The following is a 24,738-nucleotide window of genomic DNA, read 5'->3' on the forward strand; positions in this document are numbered from 1 at the left end:
AACGAGCCTCGCCTGCTGCGGGGCAGAGGCCAGGGGACGGGACCGCGTGCGGGGCTGCTGCGCCTCGGTGCGGCTGCGCGGGCTGTGCCGCCGGCTGCCGGGCTGCCAAGTCCTGCAGCCAGCAGCTTTCAGCAAGAAAAATGAAAGAGGATCATTGAAGTACATCTCTCCCCGTGCCGTGCCGCGGTGGAAATTAGAGATGCTGCAGCGTGTGGGGGAGAGAGAGCGCACGCTGCTGTGTCTGTTTTTCTGGAGCATTGCGCTTTGTGGGGTTTGCACCCCGGGGGGCTGGTTTTCTGAATGCATCCCGAGCTGGGTGCTGAGCTCCCGAGAGATGGGTCCCGCTCGGTGCTGCTGGAAACCCAACCCCGGCAGCGAGTGCAGCGTCCTTCAGCATCCATGCAGCAACGTGGTGGTGTGAGCTGACGGGCTCAGTGGTGCTGCTGGGGTCCTGCTGGGTGTGCGGGGAGGGGAGGGGGTCACCAGCTGCTGGACTTCTGCCTTGGGGAGTTTAGACCCTCACACGTCCCAGCACCAGCTCACAGCACCCTGGACCTTGGACCAAGAGCCCTGGAACATCAGATCCGTCCCTGGTGCTGGTGTTGCTGTCGTCATCACTCAGGTGGGATAGGGGAGAGTAAAACGTGGTGCAAGGCAGCAGAGGGACTTCAAAGTGGCCACAGTACCCAAACTGCTGGCCCTGGGGCTGCACAATGGCAGCAGGGAGGTGTTTGCCCTCCTTACAGGTATTTTTCCCCGTTCAGATCAGCTCTGCCTTCCTTACAGGGCTCGTTTGTACGAGGGAAGCGAGGGCTGCGATGGCTTTGCCATTTGTTGGATGCAGAAGGGAGCTTCCCAGCGCAGCAGGAGCTCCGGCACCCGAAATGCTCAGCACAGGCAGGACGTGGTGGCCGGGACGAGGGGCTGGCGGACACGGAGCTGTGAGCCTGGAGGAAAATCCCTGCTCAGCAGAGCCGAGGATGCTGCTGCTCCACAGACGTGTCAGCGGGCCCCTGGGGGGCAGCGGGCAGCGGAGAACAACTTTCCTATGGGAAAGTAAGGACTTGTTCCATTTTTAACCCTTGCTAATTGAGTCCAGGGTGAAGCGTGACCCCAGGTTACATAGTTGTAATGCCTTCCCCGCGCGCTGGGCCCTCAGGAGGGGGAAGAGCAGCAGTTTGCTGCTTTTGGCCCCGCTCCCTGAAGGAGAGGATTTTTTAGCAGCTGGAAATAAGGAGAACGGAGAGGCAGGAAGCGGACGTCTCCTTAACGGCCAGCGGAGGATTAAGGACACGTCCTGCAGGGACGTGGGGACGCCTTGGCAGGGGTCTCGCTGCCCACTGGAGGTGCAGTGAACTTCCCATGCCCGGCACCCTGCAAAGCTTTACGGATGGAGCCAGCCCACGGGCATGGAAACAACGCCAATGTCACGGGTGGTGGGAGCCAGCGGGGAGCCCCTCGGTGCCACCACCGACCGTCCCAGTGCCTGGGGAGGGGACCCTGGGCCGTGGGGTCTCCTCTCCCCGCCTGCTGTTTGCGGGAGGCTTCAGGATCTGGGGTTACGCCACGGCAGCAGTCACAGGTCACTCGTCTGAGCCTTGGCATGAAAAATAGATGGCTGGAGCCTGGAGGAGGCTTGTGGTGTCATCGCTGTTCTGCTTGGTTATGAAACCTGAAATTGCTGTTGGCTCTAGGTGCTTCTGCCCCACCAGCCACCCGTTTAATTTCTTCAACCTTACGATTATTAACCGTGCCATGCTGGATGGTCGGGCTGGTGGCTTTGGGAGAGCTGCCCCTTGGTAACCTCCCTTGCCATGAGAGCCTCAGCGGATCATTCCTCCCGAATGAGGAAAAGCATGGATGTGAGTGCAGGGAGGAAAAAGACAAGGGGGTTATCAGGAGTCAGCAGCTGCTTCAGACTCCCTTCTTCCACTGTCCTTGTACTAAATTCCCCGTTTGTCTGCAGAGACTTCGAGGAAAAAGGGGCAGGGTAGACAAGACAAGATGTTTTACCACTAAACATTTCCAGACCTCCACGGGCCACCAGGAAGGAGCAGCCCAGCTCCTGGTGAGGCTCCAGACGCTGTGTTTGGGAACGGGTGTCCCACGGGACACGGCTGGCTGCGAGCAGTCTGCAAGGTGCCTTCCTCTTCTGTCTATGGGGGACGCTTCTTATAGGGGCCTCGTCCCCCCAAATGGCGTGAGATCTGTCTCTGGGGCTGGCCTGGGAACACGGGGTGGGCAGGAGGGAAGGGTGAGGAGTCGATGGAAAACCCTGAGGTCTTCAGCTCTGTGCAGCGGCCTCCAGGCTGGACGCAGCTCAGATGGGTGAGGACGGGGCGAGAAGCACACAGGTTTGGCCGTGCTCCTGCTCTGTGGGCAGCTGAGCAGGCATTTCCTCGGGGGCTTTGCCATCGCTGGAGACCCTCACCAAACGTGTGCCATCGCTGCACGGTGATGCTGCCAGCGTGGGCCACGTCGCACAGTACAGAGCTTCCCCAAAATCAAGGGGATGTCCCTTTCCTTCGTAAGGACAAAGGGCTCTCTGGATCCCTTCCAGGTCGCGGTGCTTTGGTGAGGAACAAGAAACGCTCGGTTAACCAACCCTCCTCCCCTCTCCTCCCCGTAAACAGGAGGCACTGAGCAATCCACTCGCTCACCTCTTCCGCCTCTCGGAAATCCTGGAAATAAATGTTTTGCTTCTAGTCCCAAAACAATTAAAAAAGGGGATTTCTGCTTTCTCGCTGGCTGTATCTCTTCCCACCTCCTTGATTAATCTTGGAGGCAGATGCTGGTCGTTAGCCGTGCAGCTCAGGATCTGCAGCCTGCTGCCAGGACCTGACCGGTGCGTCTCGGAGCAACAAAAGCAGCTGAAACATCTGGCCAGAGGGAAAAAAATAACCCTGCCGAGCTTCCTGCCAGCTTGGCTGGGAGGGAGGAAGGGACAGGCGGGTGGAGAGGGTGCAAACGAGGTTCTGGTCAGGGTGGAAAAAATGTGATCTGGATTCTCCATAACAAACTCGCCCGCTGTGCTGCCTCGGGTTTGTGCAGTGCCTGCAAGTCCAAACCTCCCGGTCCCCGAGGACGACGAGGGGCAGTTTGCAGAGGGGCAGCTGGGTGGGGACGTCCTCCCCAAATCCTGTGGGGAGGTGTCGGTGAGGGGCCCTGCTGATAGCTGATTGCCTGCTGCTGAACGGGGGGAAAAAAGGTGGTGTCAGCTGGAGGCTGTCAGCTGGGGGGCAACGGGGCCGTGCCACGCCGTGCTGCTGTCCCCACGGAGGGTGTCACTGCTCAGTTAGCTGCTCTCGCTGTGTGGCTGCTCGGGGAAGGGACAGAGGATGCTCCACATCACCCTCCTGCACAGGGGAGTGGGGACAGGTAGCGGGTGGTGCCAGGAGCCAGGCAGCTGCTGGGACAGCAGCATGGTGGGCTTGGAAAGGTTGCTGTGGAAGTGATGCTCGTTTTATCCAGAGCTTTCTTTTTGGTCTTTGTCTGAGGGAGTTTGCATCTGCCCTAAGCTTCGCTGGGCAGAAAGGGGCAGTTCCTGTAGGACCAGCGAGGAGCCTGCCTGGTGTTGTGCTTCGGCTGCCGTGTGGCCCTGCACTGGGCGTTTGAGATGTTGTACTGCAGGATCTGAACTCTGTGCAGAAAGGTTTTGTGGAAAAGATGCTCACCCCAGAGGCAGAGGGCTGGATTTCAAAGGCAGCTTCCAAGAGGAGAGCGCGAGCATCCTCACAGCCAGGGTAGCAACGGGAAGCTCCCCTCTATGGCCGCCAAAGGCAAACATCGTTATAAAAAAAGGAAAAAAAACACACATCACGGGCAGTTAGAGACCTTGCTCGTGACCACAAGCAAATCAGCGTGGAGATTCAGAGGGCAGCCCTTTCCCGGCAGGCAGCTCCACGCTCAGGGTCCACGTGTGCTGCCCACCCCAGGCTGGGACAAGGATGAAAGCCCGGCCGGCTGGGCTGCCGAAAGCTTCCTTCCTGACGCTGGGAAGGACATCGGCTCTTCCTCGGGGTGAATCACGCTCCCGGGGCCCGGCAGCTAATCCCGCCGGCTGTGCCTGGCCCTGATAAGCTATCCGGCCACCCCTGATTAGTTTCCAGCGACTTCATTAGAAAAATAACGTTAGGAGCAATTGGGAGTCAATTATGTTTGATGTGACTGATGTTGTTAATAATTATCGCTTTTGTTAGCCTGCCTAAGGCAGCAAGATCCTCCCGTTAATAGATGTTGCTCATTTGGACCCACGCTGCACCGACTTCCACCAGTGGATTTCAGAGCCTCTCCCCAAGCTGCACTCTAGTTTGTATTTACTGCGGATCACCATTTTATTTAAAGGTAATTATCTCGAGCTGTAAGTTTCCATGGTGTCCTATAAACATCGAGGAAGCTTTGCAGACTGCGTTATTTTTACAACGTGTCAGGCAAAGAAACCCAGGATAACGGCTGGGGAACGCTGGGAGACGTAGGACTGGAAATGAGAACTGGCAGATGAAGGAGCTGGCAGAGCGAACCCCTCTCTGTGCAGGAGGCAGGTATCATGCTGCTTGTGGAGGGAGGAAAGAGTCAGAAGAATCACGAATTTCTTGCCCACAGACACAGGGCAACTTTCACAGCTACACGTGGGACCTGGGGATTCCTCCCTGTGCTCCGGCGTGAGATGATTTAGCACAAGGAGTTTTTGCAGAAATGCAAAGCGGCTCGGGAACCATTAAGGCAGTAGGCTGGAGGTGGAGGAAAATCCTGTGATCAAAGCTTTTGTTGCATTTCCTCTCATTTTTCCTCCTTTTTTTTTTTCCCCTCCATGAGCAGCTGCACCAGGGAAACGCAGGCCATCGCCTCGTGATGCTGAGCGGAGCAACCGGGCTCGTGGAGCTGCTTGCTGGCAAGTGGGCTTCTCTGGTGTGCGCTGCCCCTTGCATCCCCGGGCACTGCCGGGCAGGTTGGTTTGAACACAAGCCCACGAGAGCAAGGTTTAAAAACAGACGGAGGGCTGCAGGCGATCGCTGCAGCTTGGGCGCGTGCTCGAGCAACCTGTGTGCACAGCTCGGGCGTGCAGTTGTGTTAACACAGCTCCCTGCCTGCCAGCGGCTGTTTGTTTGGATACGGCGCTGTGGTCTGCGCGGGTGTGTGCAAAGCTTATTTTCATTCCTGGGGAAAAAAAATAGCCCCCGAAACTGGAATGTATCGGACAGAAGGAGCAGGAGGAGGCCGGTGGCTGTCTGAGCACAGCACCAGGGGCTCCGATTGTTGTGTTTGGCTTCGATGGAGAGTCCCGGTGTGAATGTTGGGGCCGCAATTAATCCCCAGCTGGTCTGGCTTCCTCCTTGGGTGGAGGAACAATACCTGCCTGTGCTGCAGGGGAGGTCACCCAGTGGCCCCAACCTGCACTGGGGGCTTGCTGGAGGTAGGGGTGGCCCAAAGGGACCCACCTCGCCTAAATGCTTTGGGATGTGAGGCCAGCAGATGGTCAGGGATTCCCCCTACCCCACCCCATTTTCTTTTTGTTAGCAGCCCAGTTCTGTCTGTGCATTGTGTTAGTACAAATGCATCACACATTATCTTAATTTTATCTTAGTCTACACCCTAAGCGCTTACGTTAGCTACCCGCTGGCCCCAAACATTAATAAAATTCTTGATCTTGAAGCAGGAGGATGCGGTGCCGGGGGATTTCACGTTTGGTCCAAGGCATTGATCAGGTTTGTGGAGCTGAACTGGTTCTGGACAGCTGACAGCAAACCTGCATCCTTTGCACTGCAGCTGATTTGCCGTGTCTCTGCTCGGGTCACTCAACTTCCTGCTCTTGCTGCAGTTCTCCACCCCAAATTAGCACGATATTAATTTATTTCTCAGCTTTGATTATGAGTACAACTGTAATGGAAATGTTAATTTACACCGAGTACTTCATAGAGTGGAATTTGGGAAAATGCTCTGAAGTTTTCCATCTGGTTATCAGATAGTGACTGCAGAAAAAAAACACCAAAACCCCCAGACCTCTGCTGGACCTAAACTAACCGGGCTCGTAACAATGGGTACTGAGAACAGAAGTGGCTCGCAGTCTGTTAATGTTCCATGTGATTATTTATGGGTATTTCGGACCGTCTGGTGAGCAGCATTATGAACTCTGCAATTAGCTACAGGGCAAAAGCCACCGAGGGACGTGTTAAGGTGGTGCTTCTGGTGTCGGGGTTGTGCTCTGCAGCAGCCCTGGCTCTGCTGGTGGGGCTGGGCTGGGCATTGCCCTTCCAGCAACTGCGCTTGCAAAGGAACAAAGAAAAATCCCTTTGTGTTTATTTATTTACCTTTGTTTTGTTTCCTAAATGCTTTCCTGCTGAGGATGGGAAGCTTGCAGCAGCCCTCGGGGAGCGTGCCTGGCACTGCGGGCAGCAGAGCACGACGCCTTGGCTGTGAGCAAACACCCAGGCAGGTTTTCAGGTGGGGATGTTGACACCCGGTGAGCACTTCAGACACGTCCCTTGTGCTCTCCTTGCAGTTATCTGCTGTCAGAAAGTGTCCACTGGGCACCTCGCTCAGGGGTCCCTACTGGTCTTACTGGCCAGCCCTTTTACAGTGGGAGAGGAGGGATGCTCGTTGTTATGGGACTGCCCCTTCGCTGCCTCCTGCTTCCAGCGTGAACTCAGACAGACCACTTATTCCCTCTCCACGTTGATTTCCCACCTCAGAAATGGCAATGAGGCAGTTTCCAGCTTTCTGCACTTAGATTCAGAGATCAGCAGCCCCTTAGATATCTTAGACAAAGCGCGGGTGAAACGTCTCTCATCTTCCCCTGCGTCCAAATGGCTCCTCAGTGCTGGCTGGTCCTCAGCATGGGGCTGAGGTGACAAGGTTTTAGGGAGGTGGTGTGGTGGCAGCAAGGTGGGATGAGGGTTGTGAGCTGGTCAGAGCGGATTTTGGAGAGGGCAGTTGTGTAGGATCCCTCCTGGCTGTGCCCTCGCCACTGCCCTGGACACGGGAGCACAGGGCAGCTCAGCCTCGCCTTTTAAGAAAAAACAAAAAAAAAGTTTGCTGAAAAGTATTTGGTTGGGTGCAGATGTTTTGTGTCTCTCATCCATCGAGGTCAGTTGGAGTTCTGCCAACGCGAATGACGTGCGTGGAGAGGAGGCCAAAATCCTCCCGCGGATGAGCGCGGTGGGACTCGGCCGTGCACGCCGCAGGACGGTAGCTTGGCTTCGCTGCATTGCCGAGCAAACGGGGCCAGGGGCTGCCTGAAGCTAGCCTGGTGGCACCGGGGTGGGTTGAGAGCAAGGAGGTCCCATCTAGCACCGCTGCTGCCCATGCACTATTTCCCCTGGGAACCCGTGAGCCCCTTGTCTCCTCTCCCTTGGGGCATCTCGCTGCGACGCTGGTCTTCAGACCCTGTCTGTGTGATGCCCTTTGCTCTATTTATAGAGAATTTAATAAGATATCAATTAAAGAAATGAAAACAAACTGAAGACGTCTGCCAGTGGAAAAACTCAGAGTGAGGCGAAGTTATTGGTAGCAGTTGTTTAGGAGCTTGTCAGCTCTTCTGATAAATGGTCCCGGTCGCCGTGGGATGCTGGAGCTGGGGCAGCTGCTGGCAGCCCCCCCGTGGGACCGGCGCTGGCTGCACCTCCCTGCTCCTACCAGGGGAGGGATGCTGATGAGAAGTGGGCTTGAGGGAGCCCCTCTTGGTAAAGAACTCGCTGGATGGATGCTGCTAATTAGCTCTGGTGATTTAATGTTTTCCTGTTTGCATCCAGCGAGTTTGGGGGTTATGGGATTTACGGTCCTGTGGGGAGGATGTGAGCTGGCACGGAGAAAGGAGATTTCTGTTCCTTCGGTGCTTTGTGACCCCCTTTCCTCTAGAAAACTCCAGCTGTGGGAAGACCAGGAAATCAGAGCTTGCTTTCTGAGCGAGTTAGCGTCTGTCTTTCCAAAATCTGCTTCTCTGTCTGTTTTGCTGCACCCTCAGCATCACTTTGGCTCGCTGCCCCGCACCTCTGCTGTGTCAGCACCGGGAGAGCCTCTCTCTATAACCAGGGACCATCCCAAGGAGCCTGCAGCCTCGGGGGCTGCTCGGGGTCTCCGCTGTGTTCAGTTGGCCTCTGGGTTCAAGAAGGAGGAGGTGAACATATGGAAATCCTCCGGGACAGCATCTCCTCTGCTGACCCCATTGGCACCACGCTGCCTGGGTGCCACCAGCATCTCTGTGCCCTTCTTTCAGAGTTACCTGAAAGCAAATCATTTCTGTTCAGGAGCTGGAGCTCCTCCTGCTTTGTGTTCCCAACCTGGTGACCTTATCCCTTGCTTGGTGTTATCTCATGGGAGGCTGTTGTGATGTACAGAGCAAGGACATCATGATCTTTGCCCGGATGAAGTCCTAACCCCTCTCATCCTTACTGTTACCGTCACCTCTTTGTGATCTTTTCTGCTCTGCTTCTTGTCTGCTGCCGTGCCCACCTCTGCTCCAGCTGCCTGGGGCTGCTTTGGGCAGGTGCTGCCTGCTCTGCCTGCCCACCTGAGAAGTTACCGTGCAGAGCAAACCATCTCCTCCAGCCTCATTAACACCACGGGGGACAGATCTGCATACGCATGGCCCCTGGGCCCCGTTGGATATGGTTTGATCAATTGAGGGCAAGAGGAAGGAAAGTGCTGAGTCCAGGGAATTCAATAGGGGCTGTTAAAAAAAGATCTGTCCAAAAACACAAACATGATCTCATGCAACATAGGCGTTGTGATCTGGGAACTACAAAGGGCTGATTCTTTGTGTCTGGGCGAACAAAGGAACAGAAATAGCAACCCAGAAATATTAGTTCATTGTCAAAGCGACCCTCGCTCCCTGGCCATATGATTTATATGGAGCAGAAACCAGGGCAGCTCCGCTCCCTGCTTTACGTAACCGAAGAAGTGAAAGGACCAGCGAAAATCTTTGTGCTGGGCTTAGCCCTGGGTGCTCCTGGAGCATCAGAGAAAAAGCACTGCCGTGCTCTCCTGGTCGCCGGGGGGTGGCTTCTTTGTGCCTACGTTAGAAAACTCAGCCTGCAGGTCATGCTGAGGCTGAAATGCATCCGGTGCCACTGCTGCTTCTAACACAGGAATGTCACTTGGAGGTTATCGAACCAGCAACACTTTGATCCTGCCTTGGCATCTGCAGAGCCAGCAGCATCCCAGGGCTCGCTCTGGCTGCCCTTCTTAGCACCCGTCCCCCCTTACCATTTCTGTCCCGGAAAGCCAGCCCGAGACCCTCCCTGGAAAAGGAGAACCAGGACAAGCTGGGTTCTCCAGATGCTCTGGGGGAAAGGGAGCTCAAGGAAGAAGGAAGCATGTTTCAGAGCTTGGTCTCGGTCTGTTCTACTTTTTATTTAGGCTGTCCCAGGCACCGCACGTCCTGTGATACGCAGCTGGCCGGTAACTACCTCGGACCTGCCCCGTAATGGGGCAGCATGTGGGCAGCATGGGGCTGTTCAAATTGCATTTCAAGGGGCGAGACGTAGAGCTGGCACTGTGCTTGTGGGGCAGCACGAGCCCCTGCCCTGCTGAACCATCTGCCTTTTGTCTTGCTAGTTTTGTGGATTTTTTTTTTCCTTTTTTTTTTTTTTTTTTCCCTTTCCTCTCAGGGTCCCTATTGTTTTCTTCTTCGGATGCCTGGGTCCGCACAGATCAAACAACATACTTGCATCATGACAAGTCAGTGAGTCACAAGAGCCGTAATGACTCTATCTTAAAAATAACCCCCAAGCCCTCCTGCAATTGCTGTGCAGGCTGGGATGTGTTCCTGCATTCCCCAGGGACAGCTGGAGGCAGACTGAGGAAGAGACCCGGGGAGAGCCGTTCGTTCTCATGAATAGGCTTTGCTGACTTTCCATCTCTGCTTTTTGTCCTGCTTGCAGGCAGTTTTATGCTCTGGTGCAAGTTATCTGCAGCGGATGCCTCCCTTCAATCCTCCTCTACCTCCGTTCCTTTTGCCTGTGCCTCTCCTTCTTCCCCAGGAGTTATATCAGTGACTTGTCCTGAGCTGCCCTTTTCTGACCCGAGGAGTGACCCCATGAGGACGAGGGCTGCGTGGGGTGAAGGGGCACGTGCTGCCACCTCTGTGTCACCAGGGACACGCTCTGGTGGCCTCAGCTTGATCCTGCAGAGCTGCTCCCTTTGCCTGCCTCCCCAGAGCGGGGTGGTGTTGGCGAGTGGCTGTCCTAGAGCGATCCAGCTCTAATGGGCTTAGGCATGAGACGAGGCTTGCTTAGAGACAGAAAAATCCAGACGCATTTAACGAGAGACACAGACAGAACAGGTCACTCCTAAGGTATTCCTTTATTTTGTTTTTCAGCGACGCTCGTTATATGAAAAATAGGGAACTGCCCTTGCTAGGCCTTTTATTGGTTTTCCTGTTTGTTTCTGCTTTTTTTTTTTGCTGTTTGGAACAGAAAGTGTGACTCTTCCAGCTGTCAAGTTTCAAGTTAACCTCCTCTGTGCATGCATCTGTGGGTCTGCAGCGGTGCAGCTTTTTGGGGTGAGTCCCCAGCACCTCCCTGCAGAGCTGTGCAGCTGCTGCAAGGGTTCCTGGTAGGCAGCTGGAGAGGGGTTGTGCCCGTGGCTCTGTCTGGGAAGGAGAAGTCCCAGAGCGCTCAAAGCCTTCAGGAGGGTCGATCTCCTTACAGAAATCTCAACTTGGGCGTTTTCATTCAGAAAGGAAAAGCTGCCGAGGGCCAGAGCTGCTTGGTGGTGCGTGGTGCTTAAAAGAGGAACAAACAAACAGAGCAAACAACAACAAAAAGCAAAGGAAAGGTTTCCTGGAGAGACAAGAGGACAGTGGGTCCTTTGTACTCCTGCAAGTCCTCCTGTGAATTAAGGACCATTTGGTCGCTGGTTCCTAATCTGGGTTCAGGTGCAGTATGCCCAGAAGACCCTCAGCATTACCCGCTTTGAAGAAGCAGCTGCAAACTTTATTGAGTTGCCCAGGTACAGATAATGGCCGGGAAGCCAGGTGTAGGCAGATGCCGTGCAGGCTTCTCCTGCCCGTGTCCTCCAGTCCTGTGTCCTTCATCTCCTGACCTCCAGAGATTCCTGGTGCCCCCCGTGTCGGGCTCCCTGAGCTTGGCTGCGGTGCCTGCTCCGGCCGTGGGCTCTCCACCCGCTCCTCAAGCACACTGAGATCGTCACCTGCACTCTGTCTGCTCTCAGCTCTGGGCTGTGGCCCAGGAGAACCATACATCACGCTGAACTGTGTCATCCTGTACCGGCTGCCTGCGGGAGGAGCGAGGCTGCTGAACTCATTTTGCCTCTGACCTGAGCAGATCGGAACGGAGGTCTGCGGGTGGGCAGCCAAAGGGCTGTGCTGAGTGCTGGTGCTCCACCTCACCGGGACCTGCCTCTTCCAGGAAAAAATCCTCCGATCCCTGCGGCACGAGCCAGACCTTTGGGCTGTCCCCAGAGCGCCGAGGCAGCGCGCTCACCCGCTCTGCTTCCCGAGTGGGGTTTTTATCAGCTGCCTGCTTCGGCCCGAGCTGATACTGAGCTGGTGCTTGGGAGCGTGTGCTCGGAAGTGGCTAATTGTTTAATGCATGATGTTATCGCTCTTTCTAGTGATAGCCGTGGTGCAAAATGAAGTAAAAGCTCCGGCTCTCCTTGCTATCGCTTTCCCAGGAACTCCTAACCTTGTGAGTGCTGGCTTGTCCTTTCCGAGGCTTTCTCAGCCTGGCTCCAGCTTCTTACCTGCACGGACACCAGCTCAATTTCTTTGCTGCTTCCAAGTCATTCCCATTAAGATTTCGAAAAGCCAATTCCCTCTATAAAATATGCACCGAAAAAGAGGAACCACTCAGCCCCTCCAAAAGCAGCACCAAAACCGGGCCCTGTTAGGAGATAATTCTGCATGTGGCTCTGTGGCTGCGTGCTTTGTCCGGCGGGGTCACCAGGCAGCGAGGGCTTCGTGCAGTCGTGTTTATCAAAACCAATTCTCCAAAGGATGTAGGAATCGAGCATCTTTTCTTGCAGTTTCTTGCATGCAAATCTTTGGCATGGCATGTTGCTTAAGATAAGTTTCTCCAAGTGGTTATAAATTATTAGCAGCTGTGGCTAATTAATCTCAAGGGTTTACTGGTAAGATTGTCTAGCACATAAAATAAAGCATTCATTCTGTTCTTACTCGGCCGTTCCTTGTAGTGTACAGTCTGGATCTGCTGGTTGCTTCACACGTGAATTTGGGCAAGTCATGTACCTCCTGCGACTTAATTTCTTCCATCGAATGCTAATTCTGGTAGCTCCTAGCAGCTTTTGTGGGCTACTTTGAAATCGTACGAGATGACAACCACAAGTGAGTTACTAACTGGCCTTGGCAGAGTTCCACCAGTAGTACGTCTGTTGATATGGGGGCTGCAGGGAAAGGCACCGGTCTGTCTTGGTGGCGATATTACTGGAATGAGGTTTTGGTCCAGAGCTGTGGAGACACGTGAGGCTTCTTCAAAGGAACACATTGGGTCATTCCTTGCCTGTAGAGCTCTAGGTATGGAAAGGCACTTTGTGACATGGCTCTTATTTATTACTTTAACTGGAGGTGAAATTGAGAGGAACCACTCTCCAAAATGTCTTAGGATCCTAAATGTACCTTGAAAATAAGTCGAGTTCAAGTCCTTCAATTACTTAGATTATGTTGAATTTTTTTCTGCTCTGTTTTAATTAAGTTGTACAGCGTGTAGTAGCAGGGATGTGTGCTGTGATCAGCAGCGAGCCGCACTCCCTGCTCTACCTACGTACGCTCAATGTATAGAGATCATGTCTTCACCGGTGGGCGGCTGGCATTCTGGATAAGGACCTGCCTCTGAGTCAGCTCTAATGGATTTAATTCTCCCGTTAAGGCAATAGTGGCTTACGCTTCTCAAGTGAAAAGCCCTTCTGGGTTGTGTTGCTCCAGATAAAGTATTACACGCTGTACTAGCCCATAGCATGCTTCAGAGGCTGCTTCCAAAGCCGTGCTGCGCTCCCAGCTTTAATGTGCTACAGAATAGGCAGGACCTTGACAGCTCGCTAAATCAGAGCTGTGCTTTGGAGCCATTACTCGCAGCACGTGTGCGGCTGGCTGAGCAGCCCGAATCGTAGAGAAGCTGCAATTAATGGTGCATCGCTGGGAGGTGCTGGCCTGGGTTCCTGGGTTCCTGCCCTGGTCCCACGTAGGAAACGATCCCAGAGCAGGCAGGGTGGTACGAAGCACAGCAGGAAACAGGCTGGCAAGTCTTGGTGATGGTGAGTTGGGCAGGGTGGGAGAAGAGGAGCTGCCAGGTATTTCTCACTGGTGATACCTGGCCTGGGGAAAGATGCTGCTGTAGGGCATGGCTGCTGTCATCCTGTCACCAGGCTCACTGCCTGCAGCCTCCTGTGCTGTGTCCGTGTCCAAAGGGCCCTTAGTGCATCGTGTGAGACTTGAAATGAAGCGTTTGCCATCCTACCCATAGCTGCCCGGAGAGAAGCACAGCTAAGTACGTGGACAATGCTCAGGCAGGTGATGTTTTCAGAGTTTCTCCCATGTGACAGCCATGGAAACAGAAATTTGATTTTTATTTTTTTATTTTTGCAGGGGGAGCAAAATTTTCTAATTCCTCTGCTCTATTTTTTTTTATTTTGTCTGTTTGGATGCTTGGAAGTTACAGGGTCAGTCCAAAAGAGTCCATGAGCATGGTAACACAAGCAAGCCAGTGCCTGCATGCTCACTAGACTGACATCTGCACCACCGCTGGAAATACTCTCAGGGTTTGCAAAGCAGAGATTACTGAACTCAACCAGTCCGTGCTTTTATCAGAATTTTATAGGTTTTGTAAAATGGGAGGGGAGACAGGAACGTGGTTAGCTATTTTCAGCTGAAGTGACAGCTGACTGGGCTGTGCACAATGCGTGGTGCAGAGCGCACAGGATGTGGAGAGCCATGTTGTTTACAAGGCTCCTCTTTTTTTTTCTTTTTTTTTTTTTTGCCTGAAGTGATTCAGGACAATCCACTGCTCATGACAATGAGAGGACGAGAGCATTGGTTTGACTCCAAGCCGGCAGTAGGTCTCCCACCTGTGGTGCTGCCATCCCTTTAGCTCCTTTGCCCTGCGCTTCCCCCACGTGCCTCAGGCCGTAACCAGACCCTCTGGTGGATGTCCCCAGCTCTGGCCTTGCCTATCCTGTACCCCTCTGTGGAATGGTGAGATTAGACCAGAAATATATTTTCCATTCTCCTAATTTTGGTTGAGTGATCAGATTTTAACTGTGACAGCTGTGATTTGTGCTGTTGGAGTAAGCTCTGGGCTGTCAGCCCGCCCAGGACAGCAGCCTGTCCCGTCCTTTGCATGGCCTTTACGGAGGTGCCCGAGTGCCCCGTGCACGCCGGGAAGCTAAACCACTCCTCAGCATGAAGTACTGCTCCTAGGGGTGTGAGGCTGGAGCCCCGGGGCTCAAAACTTACTCCAAGACTGCAGCCCAAGCAATGCAGCTGTAAATGAGGCCGATTGCTGGGCACAGGCAGTTCTCTTGCCCATGTGGAGCTGAATGGCTCCGTCCAGACTTATTTCTGCAGGGCGTTCGTTTATCAAAGTAAGCGACTTGTCTAGCAAAGAGTTGCCCATCTGGAGGATTTGCTTGACCACAGAAATCAGTGGTACGAGTCCCACCTCCTCTCCGAGCAGAGGCTTTGGCTGCAAGGAAGCAACAGCAGGACCATCGCTCGTGGACAAGGATACGAGGCAGACGCACGGTGTCTCTGGAACATCTGCAGACAAAGTTTTTTTGATGTCTGCTTTATTCAGTACATGTATGTGCCTGTGGATTCTCATTTTCACTGCTGCTTATCTGTCTGATAAGTATGTCCGTGTGAATTAGAGGAAAAATAGACCAGGCTTTTCAATGAGTATCTCAATTAAGGTTTTTTTAAAACGTATTTTCTCAAGGATATTTTTCATTGACACAGTGGTAACATCTAAACCTGCTCTGAAAAGCTGATATCTGAAGCATCTTGCTGTACTTAACGGTGGATATGTAGATAGTGCCTTCCTTTCCTACCACGTGTGGCCTCATAGTTAACCCTCACGGCTCCACCGAGACCTGGAAAGATCTCACTGAGCAACTGCAAGGCAGGAGAACTGCTCCAGGTCAGCGGGAAATTGGTGTGGGAGCTGGGACGGGATCCAGATCTCCCAAGGCAGTAAGAAGTTTGGGTTTTGAGGAATGTCTTCAAGTACATCTGGAAAGTCAGTTTGCATTAAAAAAAAAAAAAAAAAAGTTCTCCATTCCACAGCCATTGCAGAAACAGCGTCTCATTTGTTCAGAGGTAAGAATAGGAAGTTTCTAAGCAGCCTGGTGGAAAGGCTGAAGGGAATTCTTATATCTGAAATCCTCTAATGGTTATTGCAAACCTCTCCTCTGCGGTGGATACGGGTTTGTACTGGGAAATTGAATTAGGGCTTCTTTCTGTGATTCTGTGATTCTTATTGCAGACAGGTCCAGTGAGACCTGGGTAACCTCAGCTGAATCTCCTGCGGGTGAGGACACGGTTACCTGTGCAAAACAGCTCTGCCCTTCCTAAAGATCCCAAAGATCAACCTCCTGGCCGATCCCTCAGCAGATGGCACAGGGCATGGGTGGAAATCTGGCTTGGAGATGCTGTCGGTATGAGCTCTGTGCTCCTTACAGGCTTGGGAAAGCTGCATTTCTGAGGCCGCTGCGGGAGGCTCTCTCCAGCACTGAGGAACTCCCGTGCCTCCCGTTCCCTATTATTCCCTTAATTACCAGAGATGCTCAGCTGGCAGCGTGGGGCTGGATCCTCCTCTGTGGTGCTGGCCAAGGAGACTGCTGGTGCTGTGTTCGATCCTGGCTTCTCTGCTTGCTTTGTGCATGAGGGGAAGCTGCCTGGGGGAGAAGATGCCTCTGCTCATAACGTGGCAGTCCTGCTCCTCTCAGCCTCACAGCAGTTTCCATCTATTTATCTAAAAATATTTTGTGAGGAGCCCAGAGGAGGGATCTCGGGGGATCCAGATTAGCTATCGGCAGCCCTTCAGCTGAGAGTTAGTGAGGCGGAGAGCTCTAACCCCACAGGTGGGTCAGGCTACACGAACCACCTACCCCTTTTGCATAATTGATGATCCCCCCGTGCAGAAACCCGCTCGCCAGTGCTCCTGGCTGGGTTACGAGCACCCAGCCACCTGGTGTGGCTGTAACGAATCCCTCCGTGCCCTGCGGTGGGCAGGTGCTGTGGTGTCCCACGGGGATTTGATGTCCGTCATACCCCAGGTATTGGGTTGCTGGGATGCAGGAACAGGAGCTCTGGTGTCGGGAGGTGACACCGGAGCTGGTGCTGAGCCCTCCTGGGCACGCGGGTGCAGGAGCCGGGGAGCAGCGCTCCGGCTGGGAGCAGCTACAGCAGGTACCCGGGCATGGATGGCACCATGTCCCTGAGGAACGAGGCAAGGAGAGGGCAGCACAGCGGTTTCCAAGGTAGGAATGCTGAATTAGCCATAAAACTGTAATTAACACAGCCGGGTGCTTGGCACGGTTGGTTATCGGTTAGACCTTGTGCTGGCAACGTGTGCGACCCGTGGACAGCAGCTGGGTTACAACTGCAGAAGTATAAACCCCCTGCACCTCTCCTAATGGTAGTGGTGAGCTCCTGGTGTTCTGTACCAATTTTAGTGATTTTTTTCTTTTTCGGTTCTGGGAGCAAAGCTCCCATGTGGTTCCTCTTGCTTTTGCAGCTTCCTCCATTCGCAGTCGGACTGTGCTGCCAAACAGCTGATGCCTTCTGCTCCAGTAGCAGCTGCCTTGTGTTGGGGGTTAAAAAAATCCTCTTGAGCTTTAAAATCTGCGATGAATGGGGCTAGGCAGACTGGACAAGTCACTGTTTATGCTCCAGATAGGGCGTGTGGAGCTTGAATGATGGATCTGAATTCAATTCATCACCCTCGCTGGGCTGATGGACCTCGGCGGAGCCGCTTGGGTTTACACGGGCTGGCAATCTGATGTTTGTTGATTGGAGTTGCTTTGCTTCTAGACCCTTTTTTGGAAAGCACTCTGAAGGGCGACGGATCCCCTGGTGCTGCACTTTCCCTCGATGGCTGGGCTGGCAGGGCTGGAGCACGGGATTTTGGCTTCTGCAGGAGGGCCGGGCAGCCTCCCACTGCTCTCCCCCCGGGCGCTGCTCGGGGCTCTGGCTGCGCTGCAAGGGGTGGAAGGGTGCAGCTCCCAGCACGGGCTGCCTGGAGCAGAGCCAGCTGTGCTGTGATGTGCTGGGCTCACCAAGCTTGGTTGGTTTTCGTGATTCTGGTACCCCTCGCTCTTGGTAAGCACCCTGCTGCGGGGAAATCTCACTGGGTTCAGGTGATGGGCACGTTCATAGCCTCAGGGAACACAGCAGGGCCACGCTGCGTGGGCTGGGGCACTCAATCTTCGTGTTTTGCCCCGAGTTTTGTGTTGAGACAGCAACTCTAAAAGTGACAAACGAGCACCGGTCCAGTGCCTTGTCGGGTGCTGTGCAAAAGCAGACAGACACGGGCGGTTTCTGAAATTCCCAGCCCACCAGGCCATTAAACCGTGCTTCGTAAAGCAGCTGGAGAACTACCCTGTTCCTAGATCAAGGGAAACCACGTGCACTTGTACCGCGACAGTGAGTGGGGCCTTTCTGGAGCTTCTTTGTAGCCTCCTGACTGCAGAAGAGCGTAAGAAATACCTTTTAAATCTGGGGCGGTAAGCTGTAAGACAGCTCAAATTCTGAAGGGAGAATGCTGCTCCCCTCAGCACCTGAATTAAAACCTTTGCTTGCTTGGCCAGGCACCACTTTTTTAAAAAAAAAAATTTATTTCCATCTTGTTTTGTTCCTTTCTGTCCCCGGAACAGCAGCCAGGGGGACACCAGCGTTTTCTGTGAGCTGTTTTTCTGGGAAAGGTGCTGTCCGTAGGGTGCATGCTGCCTGCACTAACTCCTCCTCTGAAGTACGGAGCGCTTGGAATTGCCAAATTTGGACTTTCTCATTCCTTTTGTTTCCCCTCTCAGTCTTTATTCAGGGAAAAATGAGATGTGGGTGAGCCTGGAGGGGGGAGCAGCTCGGGAACCCCTGCCTGCGAGCGTGTCTGCTTTGAGCAGGAGCAGGAGGGGAAGCAGCAGGAGCTCAGCATGGTGGGGACCACCGGGGCCTCGAGCCCCACATTTGCTCATATCACTTCGTGTCTCAGAGGCCGGGGATCCCTCCTTGGCTCCAGAATTCACGTCTCTGCACACCCTGCACCGCCAGGCCTGCCTCCCTCCCCGGGGCAGCCTTCTGCCACAGCCCAGTGGGGTTTTGCAGCTAGTCACGTTTATTGTCACTTAAGAGATTTGGATCTGTGATGCACATGGGATTTCCCTCCCTGACTTGCCCTCTCCGCCAGTAGCTTTTATTTTTTTCTCCCCTTTATTGCTGGTTCCTGCCATTTTGGAGAGCAGCGAGCGTTAGCGCTGTGAAAACAACGAAACCACCAACCTTGAGAAAAACCTCAAGGAGTCGAGGGGACTCGTTTTCATTTCAGTTGGCAACTTCTGCAAGTGCTGAGCAGGAAAACATGATCTTCCCTCTTGTCATTTCTTTATAAGAAACAGCTTGAGCCCCGTGCGCGGGGCTGCGAGCTCTCCGGAGGGCTCCCCGGTGGGGCAGGCAGCCGGGGCCCCGCCAGCGGCCTCCTGCAGTTCGTGCTCCTCTCTTAATCTCCTGCTGCAGAAATCGGGACAGATCTCTGGATTTTAGCGGTGTGTTGTACTTTATCTTCTCTTTTCTTCCCCTTAATTTTGTTTTAGAAAGCAGCCGCCTCGCTCCGACCTGCCAACCACAACAAACAGCGGAGGCTCCTGTCGCCTGCGCGTCTCCCCCCGGCAGCCCCTCGCCGGTCAGGGTTTATCTCCGAGCTTGGAGCCCAGCCTGGGCTGCGGATAACTTGGCGTTTACAATTCAGAGCACTACAATAAACAAGCAAATAGCCGCCCCTTTCCCACACACACACATATACGGTGCACGTATACATGCGGGGCGATGCTTAATGCTTGCTGTCCGTGGGCCTGGGGGCTGTTTATGTACAGCGCCGCGTGTTTATACATGGAGTTCATCTCCTCAAGTGAAGACAGATTAAGCAGCGGGGTGAATAGACCGGTTATGTGAACTGTGGGATTTCCAACCTCGAAATACTGCCAAGACCGAGCCAGACAAATTGGTAGCACAGCAGTGTTTCTCATTAATGTACATGGAAAGTTGTGCCTTGCTGATAATGCACAACAGCATCCTGTTGGGAGCTTTGGGAACCCATCGGGGAGCAGCCAGCAGAGCAGCATTCGAGGCTGGGCTGTGTCTTCTCCTTGCCCTCTCTTTCTCCTCTGAGAACCTCGCAGGAATAAAAAAAAAACATGCAACTCCCCCGTGCTGACATCCTGCAGTTTGTGGGAATGGCAGCGTGGGGATGGCACGGTTTGCCGAGCAGAAATAAGGCTGCTTGTTAGGGCCTCCCTTCTCGCCCCACGGCCACTCCCTGCTGGATGTGGTTTCCTGGGTACGTGGCTGTGGTTCCCACCTTCCAGCCCAGCACGATTTATTTCAAACTTGAAAATAAGCCTACCTGCCTTCATCGTACGTGGTGGTTTCCTTTGCTGCCCCAAGCGTTGATGCTGATGCACAGATCTGTGGGTTGGCTTCTGGGTTCTGCACTGGAGAGCTCTCCCGTGCCCTCCAGCCCCGGCACTCCCAAAACTTCACCTCCTAGAGACCGCGGAGAGCAGCAGCACCGGTGGTGATGCTGGGCTGCTCATTCTGCTGGGAACCTCTGGGAAACCACTGGACAAAAGGAAAGGCTCGTGTCTCCATCTCCCCACTCCTGACCGATTATTTCCAAGTTGGGTAAGGGCAGGGGCAGCGTGTACTTGGACTAAAAGCTTGTTTATGGCAGGCTTTGGAGCAGAGGGCGGCTCCCGCCTGGCACAAAAGGTTAGTCACCTTCAGCCAAGCAACAGGAGAGGCCACTTGGGCTCATTGTTCAGCATCAGATAAAGCAAAATCCCAGTGATCCCAGGTGGGCCAGGCTGGGAGGTGCCCTCTGCTTTCCCTTTGTGCCGTCAGGGTGGTGCTGGGAGCCCAGCCTCGTGTCTCCTCTATTCCTGCCCGTGATGGGCACTTCCATTCCATCGGGGTTTCTGTCATCACTTAGGATACAGCTGCTGGTTTTGGCCAGCACGAGTGTCCCTGTGTAGGCACAGTGGGGAAAACACCAGGGCAGGCACAGTGAGGTGTCCTGCAGCTGGCCAGACAGCGCGGCTGGTGCCAGGGGACCCTCGTGGGGACCTTCTTGCCTTTCTTTGTGCCGGGGAAGGAAGCTGGCAAACGGCTCGCATTGTTCGGAGCCAGGGAACAACAACAACAACTGGCTGGGGTGGGACCTGGCCAGCCCTTTGATCTGCTCCATCGTGATGGCTTCATAGGAATAGAGCACGAGTCGGTGTTGTTGGCTGGTTCCTCCTCATCTCCCCTCTCCTTTCCCAGCGCAGCCTGTGTCGGAGCCGTGCTGAGCATCAGGTGAGCAGCTCCTCCTCTCTGACCTGGCTCCGAGCCTCTGCTCTCTACCTGCAGAAGTGGCACCGTCACAGGATCCCTGAAGCGACGGCACCAAAAGTTCCTGGATATTTTGAGCCGCGCTGAATCGCGCTAACAGCTCTCTCAGTGCCCATCAGTGGTTGATTTATTCGTTAGGATCGGTGTGGGTACGCTTCTCGTAGAGCTAAAATGCTGGAGCTAGCACTATTTGCTCCTTCCCTGACAGTGTTTCCTGAGGGGGGTTGTGTTGCTTCAGGATATGAATAATCTGGGTCAGCCTGTCCCAAAATCAGTCTGAATTCCTTCTAGTAACTGTCATGTCTGCAGCTGCCACATTGTGCCTGCCTGCTGAAATGACAGAGAATAGATATCCTTGATTCATGGAAGGCAATAAGAACGGCAATTCAAGTTAAGAGCTTGGCATAGAGATACTCCAGAAATGCCCAGGAACGAATAAATATAGTTTTGACCCTGAGATAAAAGAGCTTTGCTCTGACAAAACTTGACCTACCTCCATGGCAGCTGAGGGTCAGAGCAGGGTCTGGAAGGAGATGGCCCCAGGTGGGTCCGTAAGTGTTGTCTGTGGGGTTGGAGTGAATCTGGGGGCTGCTCGTGTACCAGTGGCTGACCCTCAGCCCTTGGAGAGCTGCTCCTCGCTGCTATCTCACCACCCACGCTTGGCTTTTTTTTTTTTTTAATTTTATTTTGAACACATTCCTCATCTCTTTCCCAAATCCTGTGGAGTTACCTCTGCTTTTCATCAGCAGCTCTCCGTGTGTCTTTGCGTGCTCCCCGAGGGTTTGCCAGGTGGAGGTGCAGCACGCAGCGCCCCGCTCCAACCTCGCCCCGAGGCTCTGCGAGCCTGGGTCCCACGGAGCTGGGAAGCTGCCGGCAGGCTGGGGCAGTGCAAACTCCCCGATACCCCTGTCGGTCACAGGCACAACTCACAGTGACCCCCCCACAGTTCCCTCAGCAACCTGAGTGCAAGAGGGATGTGATTTTAGGGTGAGGCGGCCACGAGGCTGCCGACGGAGTGAGCGGTGCCGACTGCCCCGTGAGGGTTTGCAAAGGGCTCCAACTTGGCACAAATCCTCTTGGCTGCTCGGTGTTTTTTCCTTTAGAAAGGCTCGGTTCTTATCTTGCGAAAATATAGATATTTCTCCATGAAGACAGAATTTCCCTCGTTAAACATCCTGGCTCATCTGCTCCAAGAAACGCTCTCCTTTCATTATTTGGGTTCATTTGCCAGATTTATGTAATTATTGAAGAGAACATGAAACAGTGAAAATAACACTTTATGGGGTTGGTTAGACTTTTTATAAAGATCTTAACTCAGTGAAAATGCCCTTCTGACTTGCCATCCTCTGTCAGGAGTTGCATAGCAACTACCTGCCCTCCTAGGTCCTGTTTGGAACTGAGTATTTCTTGTGGAGAAGATGAACTTGACTTAAAAATAGATATTTTGCCCCTGTTGAGTCATTTTTCACTGGAAAAAAAAAGTGCTTTGAGTATGACTAAACTTTTCACAGATCGGATCTGACAATGGACATTTCTTGACATTTTAGAAATGTTTTTGTTTGGGACAGCTGGACTAAAACCAAAAGAAACCAAGCGTTGGACTGAGTGATGTTCCCCTCTCATCCAGAGGCTCGAGGACGTTCCCATGACATGGAGGACAATGCATTTTAACAGTTTGTTGGGTTTTTTTTGCCCAAAGGATTTTCCTTTGTGCCAAGAGTAAAAGTGACTTTGACGAGGATCCCATGGGAGCGGATCCCATGAAAGATCCCATAAAGAGTTCCAGCTGGTACAAAACATTGGTGTGTATGGGACCGTCCCTCAGGTGAGCTGTGTTGGGAGCTGAAAGAGGAGCTTCTCCAGCTGGTCTGTGAGTCTGAGACTTTGCTTGCCTTCACCAAAGTTCCTTGAGTTTTTGCTCAGGGACAAGTGAAGCTCTGCATCTGGGCCAAATTAACAGTTCACGTTTTTCAGTCCAGCAAGCAGGAGGAAATAATGGGAAAAAGACTGGGTCACTCTGAAATGAGAATTCATTAGGAGCTGGTACTCTCCTTGGTTCTCTCTCCTGTCTGCAGGAGCCAGCGCAAAGCGTTCCTGGTTTGCATGGCCCCATTTTAAAGCATGAGGAGAGAGTAGAAAAGATTGAAGGAAAAGAGACCTTTTGGTCTTTGGGCACTTTGTATCCTGAGGGTCATTTTATTTGGAGGGTCACCCTCTGCGTGGCACAGGAGGGGAGCCGGCTGCCTTCCTCCACCGCTGCACCTCGGTATCCAGGCGGGAAGAGCTCAGAGGAGGCTGATGAGAATCGTTTGGCTAACTGACAGCTCCTGTGGGGGAGACGAAAGCTTCTCGCAGACGCTTGTGGCAAGGGCTAGGACCTGATGTGAGTAGCACCAGAGTGATTTTTTTCTCAACTCAAAGAAGAAGTTTGGCTCCTCTGCCTTTGTGCGACCTCCTGATTTAGCACCTCCGGTCCTGCCGGGTGGCAAAGAAATCGCAGCAGAGCGGGCTGTGGGTGTGAACGCTCGGTCCCTTGCTCCGAAGGAGCTGCGCTGAGGCTGACAGCGGAGGCAGTTGGCACATCCCTCATTAGTGGCATCGCCTGGAGCTTGCGAGCACAGCTGCTCCTGCTGCCAGCCCCCGGGGAGCCGCGGCGCTGCCAGGGCGAGCGCAGCACTGGGAGCGTTTCCATCCCGCTCCCCTGGGTCCCTCCCCACGCTGAGAAGAGGGGTGAAGCCTCTGCCCTCGTGGCCATCAGGACAGCAAGTTTTTCGCTTTCTCATGACAGCTCAGCCATGAGATTTACTTCTACCACTAAGCCTCTCCTCGTCTCCCTCCTTGCACCCCGTGTAAATATCCATTCGTAGCGAGACCTTCGCACCGTTTGTGCAAACCTATTTCCATCCCGTTAGAGCTGTTTTCTCCTGTGGGATTTCTCCGTGAAATCCATTTGGTAAACGAGTCTCTCATCCCCTTAGGCCTCGCAAATCTCTTGTGCAACCTCTGGCTTTGTGTTTCGTGGCGTGTCTTTTTTTAGGCTAAGCAGATAACCTCGAGACCCCGTGTGATTTGCTTTCCCTGTTGGTCCTTCCAGAAGATCACAGGACTCTGTGAAATATGTATTCTTCGGTGGTTATGAAGAAAAATAAAAATTCCAAGTATCCCCGAGGAGGGGAAATAAAGGCAGCAGCAGGGGTTTGTTAACATTTAGGCAGAATCAGCCAAGAGCCTGACACTGTCCAGATGACACTTCCTGGCTGCAAAGATAACTCACTAAAGGAAACACGAGTTGTGGCTGCACTGGCGATGAGAAATACAACCCCTGCCAAGAATTCACCCCAAGCCCAGTGGGAGCTGCCTCTTTTTCTTTCCCTTGTGCAAAGGGTTCAAGTTTATTTAGTTGGGAAATATGCCCAGCATTTCCCGAGGAGGAGCGGAGGCTAGGTAAAGTGGACTCGTGAGAGCTGGGGTTGGTTTCTTGCTGCTCAAGAGCTGAGGATGGATGTGGGGAAGGTTTGGGTTTGCTGAGGTGTGGGTGCCTGGCTCTGGCTGATGCTGGCCCAGGGTCCTGCATCGCTCCCTGGCTGGGTCCAGGCTGCTGGGGACACAAGGACACATCCGTGCCAGGCGTCTGGGCGGGTGCAGGAGGGGACACGAGGGCACATCTGGATGGGTGCAGGAGGGGACACGAGGGCACATCTGGATGGGTGCAGGAGGGGACACGAGGGCACATCTGGACGGGTGCTGGAGCCTGCGCACCCCAAGCAGCCTGCGGGAGTCTCAGCTTGGAGGTGCACGGTGCCCGAGGCGCACACAAGTCTGTGTCAGATCTTACAGCTCTGTCCCTGTATTTCGGAGCTCCCTCTAGGAGGATGATGCTCAGCAAGAGGATGAGGTGGATGTGAACGAAGAGCAAAGGTTTCGAGGTCTGCTTTCACACAGCAGGGCCGTTTGGTTTGGTTACCCCGCCGTGAGCTCGCTTTGTGCTGGGACCAGCTGGGCTGGCTGTGCGAGCGCTTCCACTGCAGCCAGCGGGCAGAGGATCTGATGAGATTATCTTTGTCTGTGCAGTTTGCTTTCCCCAAGGTATTCAATCGCCTTTTAAGCTACAAAATTAACCGAGCAAATTGAATACAAGGCCATAGATCAAGAGTTATGGGCTCGTG

General features: G+C 53.6%; 1 protein-coding gene across 2 annotated transcripts in view; it reads left to right on the forward strand.

Annotated features, from left to right (window-relative positions):
- Window positions 1-24,738, forward strand: part of NEURL1B (neuralized E3 ubiquitin protein ligase 1B) — a gene marked incomplete at its 5' end in the record, with an annotated part of 117,338 nt that overhangs the window by 16,858 nt on the left and 75,742 nt on the right. Inside the window, one exon of one of the 2 annotated variants that reach the window (XM_084536135.1) lies at window positions 16,189-16,449. The exons of the other annotated variant lie outside the window; for it this stretch is intronic. Coding sequence (XP_084392261.1) covers window positions 16,389-16,449 — 61 coding nt within the window. Of the gene's footprint in view, window positions 1-16,188; window positions 16,450-24,738 lie in introns of those variants that run through there. 2 annotated transcript variants of the gene reach the window in all.

The sequence above is a fragment of the Aythya ferina genome (assembly GCF_964211825.1).
Source record: "Aythya ferina genome assembly, chromosome: 14".
Lineage (NCBI taxonomy): Eukaryota > Metazoa > Chordata > Aves > Anseriformes > Anatidae > Aythya > Aythya ferina.